Source organism: Oncorhynchus gorbuscha, linkage group LG25, assembly GCF_021184085.1.
Source record: "Oncorhynchus gorbuscha isolate QuinsamMale2020 ecotype Even-year linkage group LG25, OgorEven_v1.0, whole genome shotgun sequence".
Lineage (NCBI taxonomy): Eukaryota > Metazoa > Chordata > Actinopteri > Salmoniformes > Salmonidae > Oncorhynchus > Oncorhynchus gorbuscha.
The window spans coordinates 39,770,619-39,795,604 of record NC_060197.1 but is presented as its reverse complement, the minus strand read 5'-3'; the positions used below and the strand labels follow the sequence as shown (position 1 = coordinate 39,795,604).

At 45.6% G+C, this 24,986-nt stretch overlaps 1 protein-coding gene across 13 annotated transcripts in view; it reads left to right on the top strand.

Annotated features, from left to right (window-relative positions):
* Positions 1 to 531: 531 nt before the first annotated feature.
* Positions 532 to 24,986, top strand: part of LOC124014458 (calcium/calmodulin-dependent protein kinase type II delta chain-like) — a 122,158-nt gene continuing 97,703 nt past the window's right edge. For 5 of the 13 annotated variants that reach the window (XM_046329499.1, XM_046329496.1, XM_046329493.1 and 2 more), the window contains exons 1-3: positions 535 to 677; positions 933 to 1,090; positions 4,527 to 4,621. In XM_046329499.1, coding sequence (XP_046185455.1) covers positions 651 to 677; positions 933 to 1,090; positions 4,527 to 4,621 — 280 coding nt within the window. In that variant the 5' untranslated portion in view covers positions 535 to 650. Of the gene's footprint in view, positions 678 to 932; positions 1,091 to 4,526; positions 4,622 to 24,986 lie in introns of all 13 variants that reach the window. The other 8 variants (XM_046329494.1, XM_046329492.1, XM_046329486.1 and 5 more) reach the window with 4 other exon arrangements.

Below are 24,986 nucleotides of genomic sequence, written 5' to 3'. Positions count from 1 at the left end.
CTTTCCAAATCATGTCCAATCAATAGAATTTACCACAGTTTGACTCCATTCAAGTTGTAGAAACATCTCAATGATGATCAATAGAAACAGGATGCACATGAGCTCAATTTCGAGTCTCATAGCAAAGTGTCTGAATACATATGTAAATAAAGTATTTCTGTTTTTATTTTTAATAAAAGTGCAACAGCTTCTAAAAAGAATGTTTTTCTTTGGCATTATGGGTTTTTGTGTGTAGCTCGGTGAGGGGGGGGGGATATTTGATCCATTTTAGAATAAGGCTGTAACGTGACAAGATGTGGACAAAGGGGAAGTGGTCTAAATGCTTTCCGAATGCACTATAGGCTACAGCAGGGTTGATTTTATTTATACGTTAAATATTGATTTTATTTATACGTTAAATAGGCCCGCGGCTGAATTTTGTTGATGATCCCTGGGCTACAGTCGTTGTTGATAAATGTTGGCCTCTTCACAGTGAGGGTCCGTGACATTGACTGTAAAGGGTCCGTGGTCACAACTAGGGGGAGGCGTTGTACTCCACAGTTTTCAAAATCAGGAAGCGCTCGATAGAAAAAGTATCGCACTCAAAGCGACGTGTAGGCAGGCACAGATAATAGAAGGGACGCGTTCCTCTGCCCAAGCGTTGCTGACGTATGCCAAACCTTACAACGTCTGGAAAGGTATTTGAACTTTAACTAACCACATCATATGTTATAGCCATCTGCTCGACGATGACACAGGCGATGATGTTGCACGCAACCATTGGTTAATTCATGTAACTTCTGCGCAGGGGAACGCGACCCGGAGTATCGACGTCCTTGATAACTCGTGAACTCCGTGCCAAGAACAATTCCTGGATTCGGAAACTGACCAGGAAAAGTAAAAAGAAGATTTGCAGTTAATTTTTATTCTGTTATTTTGTTTTATCGTTTCAGAGGAGACAAGTAATCACTTTGAAACGTTGGAGACTGAGGTTTAAAGTCCCGACCGAAAGAGACAGTCTTCCCTCTCCTCTGCACGCGTCGTTTGCCATGGCTTTGACAACCTGTACCAGATTTACCGATGAGTTTAATCTCTACGAAGAGCTGGGAAAGTAAGTATTTTCAATGTTTTTGTTATTTCTCCCCAATACATATCTGCATTGGATTATGTTTAGCTACTGGTGCTCTAAACGGGTGGTTATTCTTGATTACCTGTTACCTGTGTGTGGTGCACAGAAACCGTACCCGTTGTATTCAAACCGTACGTTTGGTCTTCAAAATTTATATTTCCTAACTTTTCTTTCCAAAACCGTCGTTGCGTTTGTTTCGATATCTTTACTGAATGTTTACGTAGTATTTCAATCGCTCTTGACATTTTCGTCTAACAAGTCACCGCCCTTTTAGTGGAACAACAACTGTATTGGGGCGGTAATTTCCTAGTGGTGAGCGGTCGTAAATGGTAGTGTCTAAATGTATGGAGAAATCCCTTCTTTTCCCAGCTGTGATGTCATTCCTTGCTCACAGCAAAATGAAATTGACATAAATGTGATTTATTGATCCACTGATTGCTATTGCCAAGCGGCCAGCGCACATGCCCATTTCGACATGGTTTTATTGGGTCTATTTATAACCATAAACAAAATAATAAATGGCATAGTTTTAGCAACAATGTACACGCATCGATATGAGTGATGGGTTTTAAAGCACGGCAGAGCGAAACGTTACCGCGTTAAATGTTTTTAAAAGCAGCGCTAACCCTGGGTGACTGAGAAGAATCCCTTGCCATTACTGACTGTTGCCTGTCCTACTTTACCAGCAAAGCACGGGCGGCTTTGCGGGGTTGGGGACAATTAGGGCACTTGCACTTCAGTGCTTTTTCCAGCGTGAGGTTGCATCTTCTAGCCTAGGCCTACTCTCCACAGTGGTCCACCGAGCAAGGGCCTCTCACAGCCATCTCCATCTGAGTGTGACTACTAAAACTTGAATTATTGTGTACACCATTGACGCAAATACACGAAATATAGATGCATATTTTCAGTATATCCCTATTTCTTTGGAGTTGTATGCATCAGGTCAAATACATGGTTCGTTGGACAAAGCCTATGGGGGAAAATAAAAGGCATTTTAGGATAAACGCTTTAAATAAGGTCTGTGGTAAACACAGGCTAAGGAGATTTTATACATTTTGTTCAATAATAATCTACAAATAATTGTATTGGTCACATGCACATGGTTAACAGATGTTATTGCAACAATTCTACAACAACTACACAACAACTATCTAATACACACACATCTAAAGGGATGGAATATGAATATATAGATGAGCAATGACAGAGCGGCATAGGCAAGATGGTATAAAATACAGTATATACATATGAGATGAATAATGCACCATATGTAAACATTATTAAAGTGACTAGTGATCCATGTATTAAAGTGGCCAATGATTTCAAGTCTGTGTGTAGGCAGTGATGTGCTAGGGATGGCTATTTAACAGTCTGGTGGCCTTGCGATAGAAGCTGTTTTTCAGCTTTAGGTCCCAGCTTTGATGCACCTCTACTGACCTCGCCTTCTGGATGATAGCGGGGTGAACAGGCAGTGGCTCGGGTGGTTGTTGTCCTTGATGATCTTTATGGCCTTCCTGTAACATCGGGTGGTGTAGGTGTCCTGGAGGGCAGGTAGTTTGCCCCCGGTGATGCGTTGTGCAGACTGCACCACCCTCTGGAGAGCTTTGCGGTTGTGGGTGGTGCAGTAGCCATACCAGGCGGTCATACAACCCGACAGGATGCTCTCAATTGTGCATCTGTAGAAGTTTTAGGTGACAAGGCACATTTCTTCAGCCTCCTGAGGTTGAAGAGGTGCTGTTGCGCCTTCTTCACCACACTGTTTGTGTGGATGGACCATTTCAGTTTGTCTGTGATGTGTACACTGGGGAACTTAACTTTCCACCTTCTCCACTGCTGTCCCGTCAATGTGGATAGGGGGGTGCTCCCTCTGCTGTTTCCTGAAGTCCTCGATCGTCTCCTTTTGTTGACGTTGAGTGAGAGGTTGTTTTCCTGACACCACACCCAGAGTGCCCTCACCTCCTCCCTGTAGGCTGTTTTGTTGTTGGTAATCAAGCCTACTACTGTTGTTGTCTGCAAACTTGATGATTTGATTTGGAGGCGTGCATGGCCATGCAGTCATGGGCGAACAGGGAGTACGGGAGGGGTCTACACACGCACCCTTGTGGGGCCCCAGTGTTGAGGATCAGTGAAGTGGAGCTGTTTCCTACCTTCACCACCTGGGGGTGGCCCGTCAATAAGTCCAGGACCCAATTGCACAGGGTGGGGTTGAGACCCAGGGTCTCGAGCTTAATGATGAGCTTGGAGGGTACTATGGTGTAGAATGCTGGGCTATAGTCCATGAACAGCATTCGTACATAGTTATTCCTCTTGCCCAGATGGATAGGGCAGTGTGATGGCGATTGCCTCGTCTGTGGACCCATTGGGGCGGTAGGTGCATTTGAAGTGGGTCTAGGGTGACCGTTAAGGTGGAGGTGATATGATCCTTAACTAGCCTCTCAAAGCACTTCATGGTGACATAAGTGAGTGTTATGGGGCGATAGTCATTTAGTTCAGTTACCTTTTCTTTCTTGGGTAATGACACTTTTTGTGAATGTTGAAGAATTGATGTAATGATAAAAAGCACATAAAAGCTTCATAATTCATAAAGGTCATGTTAACTAACTGATTATCTCATAGAACAGAAAGTATGAGATCTCCTAAGCCTGTGTAACCTCTGACCTTATTTTTGGCATTTATTCCAAAACCCTATTCATTAGGAATGACTGAACAAACCTGACATGTCTTATTTCCGAGTGTTAGGACTACAAGCTAGCGCTTAACAGAGCTCGCTATCTTGCCATATATAGCTTGCAGTCCTAAAACCCAGAAATTATAGAATTCGCCACTGTTGTCTTATGACTCGACAGATAGCTCGAACCAGTCATGACTATTCAACAAAACAATAAATAATTTAAGTTTATTTTCAGCAAATTTATTAGTTACATGATTGTATAACTCAAAATGAGTTTTGAAGTTGAGGGTGCAGTATTTATGAAGTTTGGCAATGTGGACAGAAATTAGCATAGTTCAACTAGCCAGCAAATTTAGTCAGGGAAAACAAATCTGGGAGAGGATATAGCTGGGTGCACATGAATCCAGAAAATGTATGGTGAAGTCCCTTCCAGACAGGGTAGGTTCCTCCTCACAACTCTATAGAGAAAGGAAAGGGTTTTTCGATGGAACAAAATGTATGGTGAAGTCCCTTCCAGACAGGGTAGGTTCCTCACAACTCTATAGAGAAATGAAAGGGTTTTTCTATGGAACAAAATGTATAACATCTCCAAAGCCTTTGTTTACCAGACCTTATTTTCGGCATTTGTTCAAAAACCTTCCAAAAACGATCCATGGCGAAATTAGTGCCGACAAAAAGACGCCATCACGATTGTTCTAACATGTCAGTTTGATCGTCTACTCATCACCGTCTTTGTGTGTCCTAAAGGGGAGCTTTCTCCATAGTGAAAAGATGTATGAGGATCTCCAGCGGACAGGAGTATGCTGCCAAAATCATCAACACTAAGAAGCTATCTGCTCGGGGTAGGTGTCTTTACCATGTCTTTACCTTGTCTTGGCAGTTTTTGTTGAACACGACTGAATACCCCAAAGCTCCCTGTCAAAAGTTTCCAGTGAGAAACAAAAAGGTGATGGTTGTAAGTTTTTTTTTATTTTTACCTGGCGTTTTTCTTCGCATTACATGGTAATATGGCAATTACTTCTGTAGCTCAGTTGGTAGAGCATGGCGCTTGTAACGCCAGGGTAGTGGGTTCGATCCCCGGGACCACCCATACGTAGAATGTATGCACACATGACTGTAAGTCGCTTTGGATAAAAGCGTCTGCTAAATGGCATATATTATTATTATTATTATTATATTATTATTATTATTATATATTATTATTATTATTATATTATTATTATTATTATTATATTATTATTATTATTATTAGTATGCAGTTCACAGGAGGCTGCTGAGGGGAGGACGGCTCATAATAATGTCCGGAACTGAGTGAATGGTATCAAACGCATAGAAACCATGGAAACCATGTGTTTGATACCATTCCGCTCCAGCCATTACCACGTTCCCGTCCTCCCCAATTAAGGTGCCACCAACCTCCTGTGATGCATTTGTAGAGAAGCACCCATTATTATCACATAGTTGTCAGTAAATAGCAGATAAAATGACATTCCCCAGAGGAATGCTGTATGTGGTTCTGGTTTGTGTTGCAATGTTGAGCATTCACATGTCGTAGTCTACCAGTCAATGACAGGAAAAATCTCCAACATTTCCTTGATTTTTGGACTTTATGCACTTTTTTAACCAAGTGACCTGCCCTCCAACTTCTCCACATTTCGCTCCTGCTTACTTTTTAGTGGACAATGTACAGTCATCGCTGTATGAAAATGACTCATTTCTGTAGTTTGATGTGGTAAGGCAAACCACGTCTGGGGAAGTCTCGCTCAGGGTTATGTCCAACTGTCTTTACAGTTCTTTCATTTTATATCCCTGTGCCCCTTGCGAGGGATGACAACACCAAGCAAGGTTATGACTCTCATACTGGTATCAGTTAACCTGCTTTGACTTCTGACATGAGTCACAGTGAGGTCTTCTGTGTCACAACCACAGTCACTATGGGGTAACTGAAGGGATACTGCCAGTAGTAGAAATAATGCATTCTTCAAGACCTTTGGGTCTATATCCTGGTGCTACTATACAAAATCTTGCTTTTGTAGAATGGACTGCCTGTCCAGGAAGTAGCTTGGGTCTGTTTTTTTCCCTTATTCTCTCTCTCCTTTCTGAGGCAGCTGTGGGGAGCGGGTTGGGTTGGTGCGTGGGCCGGGGCTCCTGTTGTCTGTATGGTGCTGCTGATCATCCCTCCACAAACCTTAATGGGCTGCTGACAGACACACACACACACAGACAAGTAAGGACGAAGAGACAGGAGGGAGGGATGATTAGGACTAAATGACAGGATGGAGGGAGGGATGATTAGGACTAAATGACAGGATGGAGGGAAGGATGATTAGGACTAAATGACAGGATGGAGGGAGGGATGATTAGGACTAAATGACAGGATGGAGGGAGGGATGATTAGGACTAAATGACAGGATGGAGGGAGGGATGATTAGGACTAAATGACAGGATGGAGGGAGGGATGATTAGGACTAAATGACAGGATGGAGGGAGGGATGATTAGGACTAAATGACAGGATGGAGGGAGGGATGATTAGGACTAAATGACAGGATGGAGGGAGGGATGATTAGGACTAAATGACAGGATGGAGGGAGGGATGATTAGGACTAAATGACAGGATGGAGGGAGGGATGATTAGGACTAAATGACAGGATGGAGGGAGGGATGATTAGGACTAAATGACAGGATGGAGGGAGGGATGATTAGGACTAAATGACAGGAGGGATGATTAGGACTAAATGACAGGAGGGATGATTAGGACTAAATGACAGGAGGGAGGGTGGGATGATTAGGGATAGATGACACGAGGGAGGGCGGGATGATTAGGACTAAAAGAAGGGAATGTACTGGTATCACAGACAGGAGCTATGTCTAGAACAGAACATGAATAACTGGATAGAGAATATAGCTGGAGAGAGGACGCTGTAGCTAATTCCTTACACAATCCCCTTTATGGTACAGAGAGTAAAGAGAGATTAGATTGCTGAGGTGTTGAATAGAGGGTGGCCCAGAGATTGTTGAGAAAGTGTATTGGTGTTTTTTTTCCATGATTGATCCCATTCTAGGATTGGCTTGACTGATTTGCTCCACTGAGCCACACCCGGCCCCTACCCGGGAGAAGATGAGAGGCAAAAAGAGTGGGGAGATAGAGGGAGTGAAATAAATTGGAATGGGAGGAGAGATGGGTGAGGGAAAGTGCGTTGATGTGCAATATTTTGTGAGAGACAGAAATGGAATGAATTTAAGAGATAAAGCGAGTGGGGCGAGATGAGGAGGAGAGATAGGAAAGAATAGTTCTAGCAGAGAGATCTCTCCCTTCCTCAGCTGAAGGTGACCTTGGAGGAGGGAAACCCCAGGTCGGTGTGTCAGTCAGATACCAGGGGCAGGACTGGAGGAACATACTAAGTAGAAAGGGGGATACCCAATCAGTTGTACAACTGAATGCATTCAACTGAAATGTGTCTTCTGCATTTAACCAAACCTCTCAAACTCACCTCATCCACCAGCAATGTGCAGCACCCACAATGCGCAGCAAACATTTTTGTGCCTGGACATGCCCACCTCGTCTATCGAGGTGAGGAGTGATACAGGATTTTCCCAATTAGGAATGAGAGGAATTATTAGGTGGCCATGATGGAATGGGACCAGGTTGGAAATTTAGCCATGACACCGGGGTGGTATTACATCCCAGCTGTGGGATGCAGGGTGATATACCTCTGCCAACCTGTAGATTGTTGTCAATTGGGTGATCTTTATTTATACCCCTATAGGGTGTTTATTAAAGCCTTATCAAAGCACAGAAATGTAGACCGTGGATTGGTTTTTGGTTCACTGCAATTCATTTCACTCCCTCCATCTCCCCACTCTTTTTGTCTCATCTTCTCTCGGGTAGGGGCCGGGCGTGGCTCAGTGGAGCCAATCCTAGAATGGGATCAATCATGGGAAAAAAACACCAATACGCTTTCTCAACCCTCTCTGGGCCAACCCTCTATTCAACACCTCAGCAATCTAATCTCTGTATTGACTTAGTTAGATCATGTGTTAGCAAATCAGTCTGTCCCTATATGTGTCCCCCCCCCCCCCCATTCTGTGTGTCCACCACGAGCACTGATCTAATAACAGCAGTCTTACTTTATGTTTGAGGGAATGAGTTATACAGCTCGGACATTCAAGGTTACTCTTTGCGCTGGGGATTCCCAAAGTGGGTCGTGTGACTTCTGATAGACTGGTGGCTAAATTCAGAGTCTCGTGCGATAGTGGGACTCCTTAGGGAATAGACCCTCCCTGGTAACCCACACTCCTTTTGGCTCGCTGTGTGGAGGTGTGTTGAAGGTGCAGACCTATATCTCCTCACACACTTATGTCAATGCATGGGCTTTGGGAGTGTTTTTGACTTGTTGCACTTCTTCTTGTCTCTCATTTGGTGACTTTCCCCTTCTATAAATTGGTTAGCATTTAGTATGTATAGGTTTTTGTGCCTCTTGCTTTGTGGTTAGATGAGGAAGGATGTGTTTTTGAAGCCAACTGAATGTCATAAAGTTGTGGCTATCCTACCAGGCTCATTGTCTGCTAATGAAAGGGGTGTAGACCCACACAGACATGGGTTAATTGGGGGCTCCCAAGGGGCGCAGCGGTTTAAGGCACTGCGTCTGCGCTAGAGGTGTCACTACAGACCTTGGTTCGATTCCAGGCTGTACCACAACCGGCCGTGATTGGGAGTCCCATAGGGCGGCGCACAATTGGCCCAGCGTCGGGTTAAGGACAGACTGGGAACCCCCTCTCCACACGCGCACACAGCCCACCATAAATACAAGTCACCCTGGCCTGACCAATATGGCTGACCTTGGTGTCTGGGAATGTTCACACCAGCATGAATACAGATGACTCAATCACCCCAAAGCTCTGTCTAATATGGGGATCTGGGGCACTCACTGTGCTGTAAGGTTCCCCCAAGGTGTGAGGGATTTTTGTTTTCTCTCACTCCGTTCCATGTATACCTCCAGTGAGGTATTTAAGTATGTCCCTCTTTTTCTCAATCTCTCGCTCTCTTCTTTCTCTGTCTGTTGCTCTTCTCTCCTTTTTCTCTCTTATGCTCGGTCTCTCTTATGCTCGCTCGCTCTCTTCTCACAATCACGGACGGGGGGGGGGTTGAGTCACAAACAGTTTCGTTTTTTTAGTTTTATTTCCTGTAAATCTGTATTTACAGGAAACTATTCATCTTACAGAATAGTGTGTGTCTGAAGTTCAATGCTTTACATGACAGAGCCAATCAGCACACTGGATATTTTACTAAGCTGGAGCATTCCCCGAGCAGTTCTAGAACACCAGAGGAATGAAAAGATGTAACGATTGGAATGGCGTCAGGAGAACGTGTGTGTATTGGCAGTCCCCCCTCCCCCCGACTGAGCCTTTCACAGGCAGGCTAAAAATATCTCATTTAAACAACAGAAACCGAGGGAGGGAGAGGAGGAAGAGCTGGATCGAGTGAGATGGATCGAGTGAGATGGTGTCTGTCAGTGATGAACTATCAGAATGAGCAAACTATTCATAGATCCTTAGCAAAGCTATTTTTATATTTGACTGCACAATGTTCAATGAATGACCCAATCAATCAATCAATCAAATATATTTATTTGTAGCCTGAATTGGGTCGCATCGACGAATCGCTAAATATAGTCCAGGTTTTTGTTATTTTCATTCCATTTCTGCCAAACGGTGACAAGAACAGTTGTGGGGGAAGAGACCAGAACAGCATGAACGATACATGACGACAGGAAGCCACACTCACTACGCCTTGGCCACGTGCATCGGAACATGTAATTAGCCGACGTGTCGAAGGGAAATTGCTTAAACAAACAGAAGAGTCTCTATTGCGCTCCACACTGCCCTTTCACATTTGGACAAAAGGAACACCTATGTGAGAATGCTATTCATTGACTACAGCTCAGCGTTCAACAGCATAGTGCCCTCAAATCTCATCATTAAGCTAAGGATCCTGGGATTAAACACATCCGTCTGCAACTGGATCCTAGACTTCCTGACGGGCCGCCCCCAGGTGGTAAGGGTAGCTAACACATCCGCTATGCTGATCCTCAACACGGGGGCCCTTCACGGGTGCGTACTCAGTCCCCTCACGGGTGCGTACTCAGTCCCCTCACGGGTGCGTACTCAGTCCCCTCACGGGTGCGTACTCAGTTCCCTCACGGGTGCGTACTCAGTCCCCTCACGGGTGCGTACTCAGTCCCCTCACGGGTGCGTACTCAGTCCCCTCACGGGTGCGTACTCAGTCCCCTCACGGGTGCGTACTCAGTCCCCTCCCGTACTCCCTGTTCACTCATGATTACACAGCCAGGCACAACTCCAACACTATCATTTAAGTTGGCTGATGACGCAACAGTTGTAGGCCTGATCACTGACAACGATGAGACAGCCTATAAGGAGGAGATCACAGACCTGGCTGTGTGGTGCCAGGACAACAACCTCTCTTACAACATGATCAAGACAAATGAGATGATTGTGGACTACAGGAAAAGGAGAACCAGAGCACACCCCCATTCTTATTGACGGGGTTGTAGTGGAGCAGGTTGAGAGCTTGAAGTTCCTTGGTGTCCACATCACCAACAAATTAACATGGTCCAAGCACACCAAGACAGTCGTGAAGAGGGCACGACTACCTATTTCCCCCCAGGAGACTGAAAAGATTTGGCATGGGTCCTCAGATCCTCAAAAGGTTCTACAGCTGCACCATCGAGAGCATCCTGACAGGTTGCATCACTACCTGGTATGGCAACTGCTCGACCTCCGACCACAAGGCACTACAGAGGGTAGTGCGTACGGCCCAGTACATTCCTGGGACCAAGCTTCCTGCCATCCAGGACCTCTATACCAGGTGGTGTCAGAGGAAGGCCCTAAAAATTACCAGTTACTCCAGCCACCCTCGTCATAGACTGTTCTCTCTACTACCGCATGACAAGCGGTACCGGAGAACCAAGTCCAGGTCCAAGGGTCTCCTAAACAGCTTCTACCCCCAAGCCATAAGATTCCTGAACAGCTAATCAAATAGCTACCCAGACTATTTGTGCAACCCCTCCCTCTCACGCTGCTACTACCCTCTGTTATTATCTATGCATAGCCACTTTAACAATCCTATCTGCATGTACATAATTATCTCAATTACCTCGACACCGGTTCCCCCGCACATTGACACGTTGACCAGTACAGAGTCAATGTGGAGGCTATATACACCCCGCTACTGGTCTCCCTGTATTGACACGTTGACTCTGTACTGGTCTCCCTGTATATAGCCTCCACATTGACTGACTCTACTGGTCTCCCTACAGCCTCCACATTGTCTCCTGTATACAGCCTCCACATTGACTCTACTGGTCTCCCTGTATATAGCCTCCATTGACATTGACTCTACTGGTCTCCTGTATATAGCCTCCACATTGACTCTGACTCTACTGGTCTCCTGTATACAGCCTCCACATTGACTCTACTGGTCTCCTGTATACAGCCTCCACATTGACTCTACTGGTCTCCCTGTATACAGCCTCCACATTGACTCTACTGGTCTCCCTGTATATAGCCTCCACATTGACTCTACTGGTCTCCCTGTATATAGCCTCCACATTGACTCTACTGGTCTCCCTGTATATAGCCTCCACATTGACTCTACTGGTCTCCCTGTATACAGCCTCCACATTGACTCTACTGGTCTCCCTGTATACAGCCTCCTGTATATAGCCTCCACATTGACTCTACTGGTCTCCCTGTATACAGCCTCCACATTGACTCTACTGGTCTCCCTGTATATAGCCTCCACATTGACTCTACTGGTCTCCCTGTATATAGCCTCCACATTGACTCTACTGGTCTCCCAGCCTCCACATTGACTCTACTGGTCTCCCTGTATACAGCCTCCACATTGACTCTACTGGTCTCCCTGTATACAGCCTCCACATTGACTCTACTGGTCTCCCTGTATACAGCCTCCACATTGACTCTACTGGTCTCCCTGTATACAGCCTCCACATTGACTCTACTGGTCTCCCTGTATACAGCCTCCACATTGACTCTACTGGTCTCCTGTATACAGCCTCCACATTGACTCTACTGGTCTCCCTGTATACAGCCTCCACATTGACTCTACTGGTCTCCCTGTATACAGCCTCCACATTGACTCTACTGGTCTCCCTGTATACAGCCTCCACATTGACTCTACTGGTCTCCCTGTATACAGCCTCCACATTGACTCTACTGGTCTCCCTGTATACAGCCTCCACATTGACTCTGTACTGGTACCCCCTGTATATAGCCTCCACATTGACTCTGTACTGGTCTCCCTGTATACAGCCTCCACATTGACTCTACTGGTCTCCCTGTATACAGCCTCCACATTGACTCTACTGGTCTCCCTGTATGCAGCCTCCACATTGACTCTACTGGTCTCCCTGTATACAGCCTCCACATTGACTCTACTGGTCTCCCTGTATGCAGCCTCCACATTGACTCTACTGGTCTCCCTGTATTTCAGCCTCCACATTGACTCTACTGGTCTCCCTGTATTTCACCCTACTAGTTGTTATTCACTGCTGCTCTTTAATGATTTGTTATTCTTATTTCTTATTTTTTGTATTTTTCTTAACTGCATTGTTTAAGGGCTTGTAAGTAAGCGTTTCACTAAGGTCTTACGCCTGGTTTATTTGATGCATGTGCCAAATACAATTTGATTTGAAAATCCCAGAGATGGATTCTGGTCTCACCACGGGGTTTGGCGTCTCTAGGAAGGGTTTCAACCACAGTCTCCTGTGCTTTCAGGAAAGACGATATGCGTCTGTCTTTGTTTGTCATGAAATCCATATGTTTTTTCTTAAATATATATTTTTATTGAAGTGGCAGGTCTTTGCTTACTGTTTCGTAATTTGGATAAAACCATGAAATGCTTTGTTTGTTGCCAAAGGGATGGATAAGTTATCGATCGCTTGACTCTAAAGAGGGAACCGCCATCAATATGAATTAGTTAGTGTCTCTTCTCGTTGTGAATGACAACCGTGATGGATTATGCACCAGTCAACACCAAGTGCTTGTTTCCCAGCCCTAAACACATCAGTCTCAGATATACTCTATCCCATCACCGCTAATACTAAAACAAACTGACTGATCATGTGTCAGGGAAAGCGAGGGATTTAAAGAAAACGATAGTTCTGTTCTTTTCTCTCCTTTGCCTGTTTCCAAGCTCATTTTCCAGTTGACTAAAACAGCCCTGTTTGCGTCAATTTTCTGTGTGTGCTCGGTTTATTTTCAGACTTGACGTGAACTCCCCCAGGAGCGGTAGCTAGCTCTGCCATAGCCAGGTGTAGCAGCACTCATATAATATACAGAAAAAAACAGCTGAAAATCAAGTTGATTCAGAATTCCTGTTTTGTTTTTTACCAGACGGGGCTTGGGAGGAGGGATTTTCAGTTCATGAATGAATGCAAAATAATTCAGCTCGTACCATGTGTAAGAGGTTTTGTTTTGCATTTGTACACACACACACACACACACACACACACACACACACACACACACACACACACACACACACACACACGTTGTGTATCACATTGAACCGAACCCCAGATCCAATCTATGTAAGCAAAGCCTGTCGTCCCTGATGAATCTGTCTATTTCAATAAATGTGAGCTTTCCCCGGGCCTTCAGTCTAAATCCTCATTTAGGCAAGTAGGCCAGTCTGCTCAGTGGGGAGTCAGGGGGGATGGGGGCTCCCTTAATTAGTCTCTTTGTCTGGGAGAGGGATGGAGAGGCCACTCCACAGGAGCCCAGAGGTGCTCTCCCACTCTTAATGAACGATGGCACCCTTCACCGGGCCTTCTATGGTCGTGTCTGTCTTTCTCTCTGATATCTAACGGAATGGAAACTTTCAAGGAATCATTATTTTTTTCATTACCTTGACCTCTGACCCTTGGTGTCTTTTGCTGTCCTTAGGGCTGCTGGGAGAGAGGTTATATGTAAATGTCTTCTGTGTTGAGGTGAGTGCCAGGAACTACCTGTAGAAACGCACCGCAGTAATGAGACTCGTATAGATGTATGATATACACTGTGAATATCCCCTCTCGACACCAGTCATCCTCTCAATCGCCATGTCATTCTTCCACAGCGTGCTACAGTCTTGCAAGTGTCAGGTGCTTTAGTCTAGCTTATGTTCCAAGCCGAGTCTGTCCTACACGCTCCCTAATACAAGCAGAACGTAGCTGTTCTCTTTCACTCCTCCCCCACCTTAGTGTATTCTACCTTCCTCATCTGAATGAATTTATTCATGGGACTGTTATTCTAGCTGTCTCTGGTGAGGTGGAAGGAGTTAACCCCAGCTGCACTGGGTTTGTTCCTGACCAGGCCATGCATTTTTATTCCACACAGCCACATATGTGATGTGTCTGTGTGCAGAGGGCATATGGCCAGGCAGTCAGTGATTCCCCCCCCCCCAAATTTAAAACAAAGAGTATTGATAGCTAGCATATCATTAAGCCTAGCATTCAGCAGGCAACATTTTCACAAAAACAAAATCATTCAAATAAAATAATTTACCTTTGAAGAACTTCAGATGTTTTCAATGAGGAGACTCTGTTAGATAGCAAATGTTCAGTTTTTCCAAAAATATTATTTGTGTAGGAGAAATCGCTCCGTTTTGTTCATCACGTTTGGCTAAGAAAACCCCCCCGAAAATTCAGTCATTACAACGGCGAACTTTTTTCCAAATTAACTCCATAATATCTGCAGAAACATGGCAAACGTTGTTTAAAATCAATCCTCAAGGTGTTTTTCACATACCTATTCGATGATAAATCACTCGTTGCAGTTTGGTTTCTCCTCTGAACAAAATGGAAAAATGCACGCACCTGGAGATTACGCAATAGTTTCGACGGAGGACACCGAGCGGACACCAAAAATGAAATCCTGCCCCCAGAGATTCAAGAGGTTAATGAGCCGGGAATCAGTTCCTCTCATACAAACTTCAGGGTCAATGTTCAGGCACCACTCCATCAGTAATGACCCGGATGTGGTAGACCAGCCACCTCCATTTTATTTATTTGACCTTTATTTAACTAGGCAAGTCAGTTAAGAACAAATTCTTCTTTTCAATGACGGCCTAGGAACAGTGGGTTAACGACAGATTTGTACCTTGACAGCTCGGGGGTTTGAATTTGCAACCTTCCGGTTACTAGTCCAACGCTCTAACCACTAGGCTACCCTGCCGCCCCTACACTCTAACCACTAGGCTACCCTGCCGCCCCTACACTCTAACCACTAGGCTACCCTGCCACCCCTCATGCTCTCCCTTGGTAATTAACCGTTCACACTGAGGCTAATTAAGGGTGTTTTTAACGATGCATGATTCACCTCGAGAGTCCACAGACATAATGTAGCTGTAAAAGCTATTCTTCGAGCGACAGAACGGTTTGTGACCCATTGCTACTGTATGCGACCCAGCCAATGTACTGTCAGGGAAATTGAGAGCAGGCTTGATGCTGGTGATGGCTTGTTCTCTCTCTCCCTCCATCTTGACTAGTTGTCTGACTAGAGGAGCTCTCTCCCTCCATCTTGACTAGTTGTCTGACTAGAGGAGCTCTCTCCCTCCATCTTGACTAGTTGTCTGACTAGAGGAGCTCTCTCCCTCCATCTTGACTGGGTGTCTGACTAGAGGAGCTCTCCCCTCCATCTTGACTGGGTGTCTGACTAGAGGAGCTCTCTCTCTCTCCCTCCATCTTGACTGGGTGTCTGACTAGAGGAGCTCTCTCTCTCTCTCCATCTTGACTAGTTGTCTGACTAGAGGAGCTCTCCCCTCCATCTTGACTGGGTGTCTGACTAGAGGAGCTCTCTCTCTCCCTCCATCTTGACTTGGTGTCTGACTAGAGGAGCTCTCCCCTCCATCTTGACGTGGTGTCTGACGAGGAGCTCTCTCTCTCCCTCCATCTTGACTTGGTGTCTGACGAGGAGCTCTCTCTCTCCCTCCATCTTGACTTGGTGTCTGACGAGGAGCTCTCTCTCTCCCTCCATCTTGACGTGGTGTCTGACGAGGAGCTCTCTCTCTCCCTCCATCTTGACGTGGTGTCTGACGAGGAGCTCTCTCTCTCCCTCCATCTTGACTTGGTGTCTGACGAGGAGCTCTCTCTCCCTCCATCTTGACTTGGTGTCTGACGAGGAGCTCTCTCTCTCCCTCCATCTTGACTTGGTGTCTGACTAGAGGAGCTCTCTCTCCCTCCATCTTGACTAGTTGTCTGACTCGAGGAGCTCGCTCTCCCTCCATCTTGACTAGTTGTCTGACTCGAGGAGCTCGCTCTCCCTCCATCTTGACTGGGTGCCTGACTCGAGGAGCTCGCTCTCCCTCCATCTTGACTGGGTGCCTGACTCGAGGAGCTCGCTCTCCCTCCATCTTCTAGTTGTTGACTGGAGTGCTCTCCCTCCATCTTGACTAGTTGTCTGAGAGGAGCTTTCCCTCCATCTTGACTTGGTGTCTGACTAGAGGAGCTCTCCCTCCATCTTGACTGGGTGCCTGACTCGAGGAGCTCGCTCTCTCCCTCCATCTTGACTTGGTGTCTGACTAGAGGAGCTCTCTCTCCCTCCATCTTGACTAGTTGTCTGACTAGAGGAGCTCTCTCTCTCTCCCTCCATCTTGACTTGGTGTTTGACTAGAGGAGCTCTCTCTCTCCCTCCATCTTGACTTGGTGTCTGATGAGGAGCTCTCTCTCTCCCTCCATCTTGACTTGGTGTCTGACTAGAGGAGCTCTCTCTCTCCCTCCATCTTGACTTGGTGTCTGACTAGAGGAGCTCTCTCTCCCTCCATCTTGACTAGTTGTCTGACTCGAGGAGCTCGCTCTCCCTCCATCTTGACTAGTTGTCTGACTCGAGGAGCTCGCTCTCCCTCCATCTTGATCTTGCTCTCCCTCCATCTTGACTGGGTGCCTGTTGCTCTCCCTCCATCTTGACTGGGTGCCTGACTCGAGGAGCTCGCTCTCCCTCCATCTTGACTGGGTGCCTGACTCGAGGAGCTCGCTCTCCCTCCATCTTGACTAGTTGTCTGACTCGAGGAGCTCGCTCTCCCTCCATCTTGACTAGTTGTCTGACTCGAGGAGCTCGCTCTCCCTCCATCTTGACTGGGTGCCTGACTCGAGGAGCTCGCTCTCCCTCCATCTTGACTGGGTGCCTGACTCGAGGAGCTCGCTCTCCCTCCATCTTGACTTGGTGTCTGACTAGAGGAGCTTTCTCTCTCCCTCCATCTTGACTAGTTGTCTGACTCGAGGAGCTCGCTCTCCCTCCATCTTGACTAGTTGTCTGACTCGAGGAGCTCGCTCTTCCTCCATCTTGACTGGGTGCCTGACTAGAGGAGCTCGCTCTCCCTCCATCTTGACTGGGTGTGAGACTAGAGTAGTAAAGTACAATCATTCTGTCACCAAACCGAGATTTGACGTTTGTTAGGATCTGTGTAGTAGCAGGTTATTCTCATGCTGTTCCCTGTGAGGTCAAGCCACTCAGTCGATTGTGTTAGGGCGAACAAACGCACACGCCCAAACACAGGGGCTCCCGAGTGGCGCAGCGGTCTAAGGGACTGCATCTCAGTGCAAGAGGTGTCACTATAGTACCTGTATCAAATCCAAGCTGTATCACAGCTGGCTGTGATTGGGAGTCCATAGGGCGGCACACAATTGGCCCAGCATCGTCCGGGTTAGGCCGGAGTAGGCAGTCATTGTAAATAAGAATGTGTTCTTATTGACTTTAACTGACTTGCCCAGTTAAATAAATAAAGTCAACCCTCTGGTATTTATTTTTTATCTTGCCAGGGTGTAAATCTCCTCACCTGTACTGTTGGACCACTGTCCTCCTCACATTCTTGCTCCATGAGTCAGGGCCGCCAATCATTATAGGCTCTCTACCAGGTACTCTCTGGTGGCTATGATTAGCCACCTGTGGTTACCTTAGCCTTAACCACTGCTATCTGCTCTTGCCATGAGAAACTGCTCCACCAACCTTGACCACTTCCCAATGCTGTTCAAAGCCTAATCTAAGGCTGCGTTTACACAGGCAGCCAAATTCTGGTCTTTTGCCACTTTTTGGTCTTTTGACCGATCAGATCCTTTGCCCATAATTGGGCAGAAGATCAGAGTTGGGCTGCCTGTGTAAACGCAGCCTAAGTAATGTGCTGTATTCAAACATTCTCAGATTGATATATTTAGAAATGGTGTAAACACACACCACAGCTGGAATTCATGCTCTCTTGGGAAGTTTAGATAGCTTTAGTTTGTTTACCTTTTAGACGACATGTCCTGCCAAGTTCAGTCCGAAAGCTGTTGAGGTCAGAGGTCAGCGTTGCGTACAATGTCCTCATCGGCTTTCTAGTGAGGAATTCTGGGTCCTGACTCCTAAACCTGAAATAAGGTTAATTATCAGGTATCCTATTGAAATATTGAGTCCCATGGTTTGGAGGGTTTACACCAGAAGTTACTGGTTGAGGAAGGTATATGGTGGAGGCAATTAAGCTTGGAATGTACTGAGTGTAGGGGAAACAATCATATTGCTAAAGGGAGTCATGGATTAGTGATGAAGGGGGTGGAGGTCAGGTCACGTTACGGGAGAAGGAACAGTTTATTGCCTGTCTCGTTTCCTGCCTAGCAATGAATATACAAAGTTTAGCGAGAAGGAGACTCCACCCAAAGTGGGCTACATATACCACCACTGTTGTAAAGTTTTTGTCGGTTCAGCTCCTTTTTGGGAAGAATAAGCTTTCATAGTGTATGAATTCTTACTGTGATAAGTAGAACCTAGAGTCTCGCCTGGATGTTGAGCATTGAGAAATGGACCTACGGTAATATTTGATAACGATATACAACTTGCCTGTTTTTGCTTCCATGTGTTTATCACTTAAAAACCACACTTGTTAAATGTAAATGCAGTTTCTGGCTTCTTAAAAGCGGTCTTCGCCCTCATTTAGTTGCTGGCTCTCTGTTAGGGAACTTACTTCATTTATTTATTTTCTTGTATTTTTCCCTGAGCTAATTAGTGTGTGATGACTGGGGGAGATTTCAAGGAACAGATGGCTGCTAGCGGGTCGAGCTAAACTCTCAGGCCATGTGGAGAAACTGAACTCACTAAAAAGGAATACCAATGTTGTAGCATGCTTATGACAACTAGATGTAGGGCACTTGAATTAGCCTTTGAAAAAGGTCTCCTTGGTGTAACTGCCAACCTCTAACCTACAATATGTTCTTTGATTTTTATTGCAGAAGAAGCTGTTTGGTTATTTTCAGGAGATTTTCTATTTTATTTCTAAGCTATTGTTTTCTGTACTCTACTTTTGAGCTTCATGGCAGAGAATCTCACCATGTGACCACTAGCGTCTTCCTCAGATGCTGTGCCACCACCAGTCAACACGATGGGCCACTGCACCTGCTGCGTCTCTCACCATCCTACTGGAATGATCGATTTAGTCCTGAGAGGAGAAAAAAACCGAGGTCCTTTTGAAGGCAGTGCTATGTTCGTTTAGCCCCACAGTCTCCCATTTCCTGAGAATGAGGGTTCTATCCTGTATGCAAATTCTCTGTGGTCAGAGATGAGCCTGTATGCTAGCTACGACTATGCATTTTAAAAGTACGGTGCCAACAATTTAACAAAATGAATATAGGGGAAACACTGGTACCATATGACTCACTGTAACACTGTTTGGTCTTTTCAGATTATGGAGGGAAAGTTTCTCATTAGACTTTAGTTTTTGCAATTATGCAGATCACATTCATAAGCAATTTGAGATAATTGACGTTGTGATGCACACTGCTGTTGAGATGAACCACCTCCGGTTAAAGATGACTCAGTTCTACGACGTCAATGGGAGAAGGAGAGCGAGAGTGTACACGCACGTTAATGCACTGCCTATTGGGATTCATATCACTTTTGATTAGCTTGTTCTGGCATGTCCTATATGCAAATGTGCCTATGTAGGTGACGCACTCAGTCAAATGAAAGGGAAACCGTTTGAATTTTGAAACTCGTTCACAACGACAAGTTGAGACGAATTAATCAAAGGATATAGTGTGCATATGATCCCTGCGTGAAGGTCTCTCTCATTGTCCTAATGATAACAATAACTCATTACAATCCCAGACGAGTGTGTGTGTTCCTCTACCCCTAGCCAACATCGCTTTGTGGCTCTGCTTTAGCAATGAGTCACCCGCTTCTTCTACAGACATATAGCAGACTGAGACGTATTGCCTTCTACTGCATTGTCTTATCACCGTGTTTGGGATTTGTTTCCGGGGCCAGACGTTCCAATCTAGATGCTCATTACTACAAATCTAGTTATCTCTTCGAGGAAGCAAAATATGATTTTGTGTCTGAAGAGTCTGTATTAAATCCATATGTGGGTAATAGAGATGGGCATTTTTCCTTTGACTGTTGGAGTACTCTCATTACTTATTTTCAGAGGACTCCAATGGGGAAAATGTAACATTTTAGAATAAGGGCCACACTAGAAAAAAATGTGCACATTTATCTAATAATGAACAAAACTATTAAGGCAACGTGAAACAATATCAATTATTTTACTGAGTTAATTTAAGGAAGTCGGTCAATTAAATTCGAGGCCCTAATCTATGGATTAGCATTGAGGCGGTAGCTATGGGTGGGCCTGGGAGGGCATAGGCCAACCCACGTGGGAGCCAGACCCACCCACTGGGTAGCCAGGCCCAGCCAATCAGAATGAGTTTTTCCTCCCCACAAAAGTGCTTTATTACAGACCCTAATTCTCTTCTGTTTCATCCGCTGTCCGGGTTGGCTGGTCTCCGAGGTCCAACCTACCTGTATTGCTGTTTCATAGACGAGGTGATTCATTTTTATTGGTATAATCACAATGAATTCTAGTCTCAGCATCATTGCCAGAGTGTCACAGGCTGACTCTGCATGTTCTCTCTACACCAGATGGCTGGATTACAATGTTTTAATTCCTGCTCCAGTGTACTAATCACATTCATAAATCTGTCAAAAGCCCCCAGGGAAGTGGTTTGGACTAATGACAGACACGGGCAGATTGGGATGAGGGTTTGTTTGGCTGCATTTACACAGGCAGCCCAATTCTGATATTTTGCCACAATTTGGATATTTTCCCAATAATCAGGTGAAATACCATAACTGGCCTTCCTGTGTAAAGACAGTCTATGTATGTTATGGGAGTACAGGCCTCCCGGGTGGCGCAGTGGTCTAGGGCACTGCATCGCAGTGCTAGTTGTGCCACTAGAGACTCTGGGTTCGTGCCCAGGCTCTGTCGCAGCCGTCCGCTCCGTGGGGCGATGCACAATTGGCCTAGTGTCGCCCGGGTTAGGGAGGGTTTGGCCGGTAGGGATATCCTTGTCTCATCACGCACTAGCGACTCCTGTGGTGGGCCAGGCGCAGTGCACGCTAACCAGGACGCCAGGTGCACGGTATTTCCTCCAATACATTGGCTGGCTTCCGGGTTGGATGTGCGTTGTGTCAAGAAGCCGTGCGGCTTGGTTGTGTTGTGTTTTGGAGGATGCATGGCTCTCGACCGTCGCCTCTCCCGAGTCCATACGGGAGTTGCAGCGATGAGACAAGACGGTAGACACTACCAATTGGGGAGAAAAAGGGGTAAAATATATATTTTTTAAAAAGAAAGTCTGTTAAGAATTCATTATTATTTTACAATGACTGCCTCCTAACCCGGATGCTGGGCCAATTGTGTGCCGCCCCATGGGACTCCCAATCACTGCCAGTTGTGATACAGCCCTGATTGATCCAGGGTTTGTAGTGACGCACGTAGCACAGTGCTTCAGACTGCTGTGCCACTAGGGAGCACAAAATCATACCCCCAAGACATGCTAACCTCTCTCCATTACGCTAACAGCATTAATGTACAAGTGTTTAGAAACACATACTTATTTACAATAAAAGTGACTCCAAAATGACAATACATCATTTTAAATTAATTTCTATTGGCCACAAAATAATCTGAAACTAAACCAAAACAAAGAGCAAATGCATCCAACTCGTTTGTAGAGTCACAAGCTTGATGTAATCATTGCGTGCTGGGAATATGGGACCAAATACTGAACTTCTGACTACTTTAATACACAGTACTTTCCCCCAATACTTATGGTTCCCTAAACTGCAGTGGACTACATACAAAAACGTTCTGTCATTTCTAAACGGTTCACTCAATATGGATGAAAATACTCTCAAATTAAAACGGTCAGGCTACAATTTAACCTCCTAGTTGGTCATTGCATCATTTCAAATCCCAGGTGCTGGAGTACAGCGCCAAAACAACCAAACATGTGTTACTGTATGTTAGTGTTACACTAGCCTGGGGAAGTTCCATGGCGGAAATCGGCTAAAGACGGGTCAGAACCCGGTGTAAATCAGTGGTGCGGAGCTTCAAAGGTGCTCACCAGATTAGTGCCGTAGGAGCAACAGTGAGGACTAAACATGCCAACAAAACAACCACTAGTGACGAAACCATTTTAGAATGTTAGCAGCATGCGGGTTCACAACATTTCTCTGTTTAGAGATGAGCTGAACCGCAGCAAGAGGACATAGTCTCCCATTTTGGCCATATCAATATTAAGCGTTTTCGGTGAACCACAGAGCTCAGGCTATTGGTCTAACACTACTTCATTGGCAAGTTTTTCATGTTGCTGACATGCAGTACTGATTACTGTAGGCTATTACACCACTTTTCTTGACATTTTGTTCTAATTATTGTTCTAGGCTCATGTTTTACCAGTATGGCGTAAACCCCCCCCCCACTACTTATTTTTCCGGATCTCCTTACCAGGCCAGTCCTTATTTTCACCTCTGCATTATACTCAAATTAAACATAAGATTATGTTTCTATTATCTCTGTCCTCAAAGTTGAACCCTCGAGGGACTGGAGAATCTTTCCCTAATGTCCTCTCTCAAAATGGCCAGTCTTATCCAGTAGCCAACACTCTCCTTTTACTGACAGCTGGAGCTGCAATTTCCCCCTCCTCCATGGCAGTTATATACAAATGCATTTGCAGACCGTGTTTTTAATTTACAATAATTACATCAAGATAGCGCAACCATGTGGTTGAATGGAGACGAGGAAAAAAATATTTGGCACCAGAGCGATTTAGAATGTGTTGTGACATTTGACTTTACCAGCGTAATCCAATTTCAAAATAAATCTCAGGCTGTCGGCCACACTTGAAAACTAGCACGTCAAAGTGCTTATATTACTTATAAAATTGAACAAGTAATTTAAAGAGCAGCAGCAAAATAACAATAGCGAGACTATATATACAGGGGGGTACCGGTAGAGAGTCAGTGTGCGGTGGCACCAGTTAGTTAATATGTACAAGTAGGTAGTTATTAAAGTGACTATGCATAGATAACAGAGAGTAGCAGCGGTGTAAAAAGGGGGGGGGGGGGCAATGCAAATAGTCTGGGTAGCTATTTGATTAGGTGTTCAGGAGTCTTACGGCTTGGGGGGTAGAAGCTGTTCAGAAGCTTCTTGGACCTAGACTTGGCGCTCCTGTACCGCTTGCCATGAGGTAGCAGAGAGAACAGTCTATGACTAGCGTGGCTGGATTCTTTGACCATTTTTAGGGCCTTCCTCTGACACCGCCTGGAATAGAGGACCTGGATGGCAGGAAGCTTGGCCCCGGTGATGTACCGGGCCGTATGCACTACCCTCTGTAGTGCCTTGAGGTCGGAGGCTGAGCAGCTGCCATACCAGGCAGTGATGCAACCATGCTCTCTATGGTGCAGCTGTAGAACCGTTTGAGGATCTGAGGACCCATGCCAAATCTTTTCAGTCTCCTGAGGGGGAATAGGTTTGTCGTGCCCCCTTCACGACTATCTTGGTGTGCTTGGACCATGTTCGTTTGTTGTTGATGTGGACACCAAGGAACTTGAAGCTCTCAACCTGCTCCACTGCAGCCCCGTCCATGAGAATGTGGGCGTGCTCGGTCCTCTTTTTCCTGTAGTCCACAATCATTTGTCCTTTGTCTCTAATACATTGCCAGGTGCTTTCAGTGTTGACAGTATTAAGATACTTTGACACTCTGTAAAACTATATCAATAACAATGATAAACTCTGGAAGTTGCATGTTTCCATAGTCTCACACTCATAACAATACCTATAGCATTAACCTTGGGATGCTTTGTTTATTTAACATAATGGATTTCTAATCTGCGACATACTTTTTCTGTTTTCTCGGGCTGCGGAGAACTGGTGCTACGGGTAGTACCAGAGTGTTAGGTGACGTAAGCACCCAGATGAAATCAAATACATTTAATGAAATAAAAATTGAAGATGTTGATATCATCCAGCTACTCTAGCTGCCTACGTAACATCAACAGGCAGTACTAGTAGTGCAACAATTGAAAATAGAAACCAAAAGTAAAGATCATAGAGCTCTGACTTCCCCCCCTTCTGTCTAAACTTGGAATATTCCTTTTTGTGGGTTTGGGTCACTGACCCTTAACCTGGTTGTTCTGCGTTGTGTACTATTTTAATAATTTGTTAAATTTAATGGAATGACCATTTTAACTCTCCTACACAAGCGTCACAGAGCTTGAATTTAAAAAAAATGTCACGAGTTTGAGTCACTTAGTCTTTCGTACCGTGTATCAAAACACGACCCATTATACCCTATGTCCAGTTGGCGGTGTAAATAATTCCCACTTCCCCCGTCCAATGTCTTGTTAAAACTGGACCACTTACAGTAGCTGTGAAAGAAGCTTTTATGTATGGGGAAATTTCCTCCCGCACAACACAAGCCCAGCTCTGTGCCGCGACCAGCGACGTGAGCAGCCGACACATTGACTCAGAACCAACCCTCAGCTCTCTGGTGAGTCACCCTTTAAACATACCCCCAGGGAGGGGGAGGGAGGTTCAACGTGGCTCGTGCTTCCCCAGCCGAGAGCACTCCGGAGTGGGGGAGACGGTTTGGAGATAACATGTCTGCCCTGGTTCTCTCCTGCAAACATGGAGCTGCCTGCCAAGGTCTACCGATGTTAATCACAGCTGTGTTTGTGTAGCGCGCTCACACTTTCTTGTGAGTTTCGCTTCAGTTGGACACACCCACCTCATTCTTTCTCCCGCCTTTTGCTTTTCTCTCGTTCCTGTGTGATCTCTCTTGTTCTCTCGCTCTCTCAATTCAATGGATTCTATTGGCATG